At 46.9% G+C, this 3,915-nt stretch overlaps 1 gene segment (V, D, J or C); it reads left to right on the top strand.

Moving 5' to 3' along the window:
• Positions 1-2,798: 2,798 nt before the first annotated feature.
• On the top strand, positions 2,799-3,411 carry LOC122903625. The segment is given in 2 exon segments: positions 2,799-2,932; positions 3,044-3,411. Coding segments are annotated over 2 exon segments (426 nt in total).
• The last annotated feature ends 504 nt before the right edge of the window (positions 3,412-3,915 follow it).

Raw genomic sequence — 3,915 nt, 5'->3', positions numbered from 1 at the left:
TGGCTTAGAGTCTAGATAAATTTAATCTGATGCCTGATGAATCACCCTTAAATTTGTTAGCAGGTTCCATGTCCTAGTCTATGCTGACTCAGCCGCCCTTTCTTTCTCTGCATCCCTGGGATCATCAGCGAGATTCACCTTCATCGTGAGCAGTGTGGGGACTTCTTCCTTAACCTGATTTCAGCAGCAGCCAGGAAGCCCTCCCGAGCGTCTGCTGAGGTGATACTCAGACTTAGCATTTCTCTGGGATCCCCAGCCACATCTCTGGCTCCAAAGATGCCTTGGTCAATGCAGGGTTTCTGCTCATCTCTGGGCTGCAGCCTGGGGATGAGGCTGAGGATTACTGTGGTACAATTCCTGACAGTGGAAGCAGCTTTCATTACTCACAGTGTCTCACATAATGAGGAAGCTGGTCAAAAACCTCTGGACCCAATAATCTTGTTTGCAATACTCTTTTCAGTAAAGAAGCTTGCCTGAAGAGACATGCAAGATCTTCTGCATAATGATCTATCATTCAACAGGGAAAGAGAGTGTCATATAAGGCATGTAGAGTAGACAAATGGGGAGATCCCAGGAAGACACAAACCGTTACTGTATCAGAGCCCAACTACATTGTCACTCAATCTGGGGAAGATGGACAGGAATAAGTATTGTGTCTACAACTGAACACGCACAATACAAAAACATTAATCCACAATCAATTTCACCATCTTATTCCATATAGTATGACCTAGTGTCACTGATAATGTATCCACAGCTGATATACTGACAATAACCCTGGTCACAAACCCAGTCTCCTCCTTTTGAACAAGCTACACATGAACTTGGAACAGATCCTACAGACTCTCCTTGACAACCCCCCACACACCCTCCTCCTCTTCTCCTCAGGCTTCAGTCTCTCTGTCTGGCTCTTCAGTCTGAACTACATCTCCATGTCAAGATTTCAGGGAAAACTGGAAATGATCATGCTATAGATTCCAGTCTCCGGGGTCCATTTCTAGGGAGAAAGATAACCAGAAAATTGCCCTGTGTGAAATCCTTCATATTCTCCATTTTGCTTCTGTCACTCAAGAGTACCTAGACTTATGATATAGAAAATAATGAAAAGATCTGCTTTCAAATTGGTCTTCACTGCCTAAATAAATCCTTCCCTACAGAGAACACAGGGCCCCCATCTCAGTGCTGCTCCCTTGGAGTTCAGAGCCCATGAGATGTGGGACACAACCCCCCGTTTTCTCAAGGCTGGACTCTCATTTCCTCAGTCAACCCCTGACACCTCCAAAGAAGATGGAATTCTGCTGGGGGAATCCTCTGTTCTGACCCAGGGCCACAGGGCTGTAATATCAGGGACATGGTTCCTCTTAACTCCAATGCTCCTCCATTCAGATATGGGAACTTGGACAAAAACTTCCAGTCTAGTTGGTCTTGGGTAATAGAACTTCCTTCATCTAGTCATGAGTGGCTTAGTGAGCAATTTCTCTGTCCCAAACATGCTAAACACAAGGCACAGGGAGTACAGCTATGCCCACCCCTGTGTCCAGTCTGTCCAAATCTTTACTTCCTGGAGGCTCTGTCTGTTTGGTAATTCTGTCTCTGAGATGGCTCTGAAGTTTATAGAAACAGCTTCTTCTTGGGGATCACTGGGCACCATGTCAGCTTTTTTCCTGCAAGACCAGATTTTAGAAACAAATTTATAGGTTCCTACTCAACTGAAAACAGAAGGAAATTATTTCCCCCTTTTTCCTCATCTGTGCTTTTAACCATAAATTCCATTCATTTTCTCTCTGTGACGAATAAAGATCTGACAAAAGTACACTAGTCATTGTACTTGCACCATCTCATTGGCATTGCCCCTGAATTTAAATCAATCTGAGTTAAATTTTGATAAACTAACCTGCACCCATTTCAGATGCACAGTTGGCCAAATGGTTACTAATAAATAAAATGTGTCACTGCATCACTGTCACATCAGCAGTGTCACTCCCTTATAGGACCTCCTACAGGTCTGTCCCTTGTACTCTGTGGTCAGTGCCACACATACGCATGTTTCAGAGCTTCTGTGGACTTGTGTCTGTACTGGGAGTTCTGATCCTAGGAGGGAAACACTGCCCAGAGTGTCTGGAGAACTGTTGTTAGGAGCAGGTGGAAACGGTGACAGATGACAAAGATGTTCAATGAGGATCACCTCTCGGAATGCACATCAGGGTTTCTACAAACAACCTGGAGACAAATGTTCTCCATCTCCTCAGTGCTTGTGCTGGAAACCACAGAGAAGTCACATAAACAAGGAGCCATGTGTCCATGGGGACCTGTTATTGCACTGAACTCCTCCCTGATCTAAGGGGAGTTTGTGCGGAGACACCATTTGAGTTCTGATCCATGAGAGCTATGGACAGACTCACTCTGAGGTTCTGAGTCCAGCATAAAGTCTGTCCTACGATGATGGGAGGACACGTAAGGGGAGGACTGGCCTGGCTTTAATGCATAGACAGTGGTCAGTGTAGTAGGAATGCCACTTTCTGATGAGGTCTGGTCAACATATCACACAAGGATGTGTCTGAGTCTGGACACCAGAGGGTGTTTGTGTCCCATTTATCAGGACTCAGAGGTGATCAGATGTGGGACTTGCCACCTGGCCCTGACTGTGTCTGGGCTCACAGCTGGAATATCCCCAGCCCTGGCCCCACACAGACCTTCCTCTGCCCACACCCATGACATCTTCAGGCAGATGGACTTGACCCAGGACCAGTGAGGGTTCAGAGAGCTGGGAGTCTTATTTACATAAATGGGCCCACCCACTCTCACAGGATGAAGAGGGAGAGAGAACTGAGGAGTCTCTGCTCAGCTGTGGAGCCATAGAAGGCAGGATCGGTGATGACCTCCACCATGGCCTGGTCCCCTCTCCTCCTCACACTCCTCATTCACTGCACAGGTGACTGGATGTGGGTATAGGGGAAGGGTCCCTAGGAGGACATGTGAAGTACTTTTTCTCCTCTTGTCTGCAGATCACAACATCACCCTCTCTGTGCTCTCCCCCTTGCAGGGTCCTGGTCCCAGTCTGTTCTGACTCAGCCACCCTCTGTATCTGGGACCCTGGGCCAGAGGGTCACCATCTCCTGCACTGGAAGCAGCAACAATATTGGAAGTTATGGTGTAAGCTGGCAACAACAGCTCCCAGGAACAGCCCCCAGAACCATTATCTATGCTAATACCTATCGACCTTCAGGGGTTCCAGATCGATTCTCTGGCTCCCAATCTGGCAGCACTGCTACCCTGACCATCACTGGGCTCCAGCCTGAGGATGAGGCCGAGTATTACTGTGCAACATGGGACAATAGTCTCAGAGCTTACACGGTTTCACAGTCCTGTGGGGAAGTGAGACAAAAACCTACTTACCCACTTGCAAAGTGAATGATCACCCCAGAGGCTGCCTGATTAGTCTCTGCCTGTGATTCCCCTTATTCTTTCATTGACACCCTGGCCCAGGTTGATCCTGGGGCACCCCCTGGGAATGGTGGCTGCGTCTCTCCTTTCTGCCCTCACAGTCGATCAGAGGAGCTCAATTTAGACAAAGGGCCTCAAAGGAAATAGAAATGTTTTCCTTATGAGTTGGAACAATTTACTTCTAAGCTAGTGTACATTCATTTATCATCTTCTGATTTTTCAGTAAATGAAACCCTTTCAGGTCATGAGGCCAGCATGGTCCCTCGGCACTGCTCCTGCTGTAGCTCTCTGTGCAGCTGGAATCATTACTGGTTTAGCTTTAACCAGATGACCAGTTGTGGTTAGTATTTGATGTTTGAATGGAATACATGAAAAATGTCAAACATAAAATTATAAAAGCCAAAGGGGGAAACACACACACACACACACACACACACACACACACTTTCTAAGGATAAACCCTCACATGAA

This window comes from Neovison vison, chromosome 3 (assembly GCF_020171115.1).
Source record: "Neovison vison isolate M4711 chromosome 3, ASM_NN_V1, whole genome shotgun sequence".
Taxonomy (NCBI): Eukaryota; Metazoa; Chordata; class Mammalia; order Carnivora; family Mustelidae; genus Neogale; species Neogale vison.
Note: the sequence above shows the minus strand (reverse complement) of the source record. Positions and strands in the feature narration are given on the sequence as shown.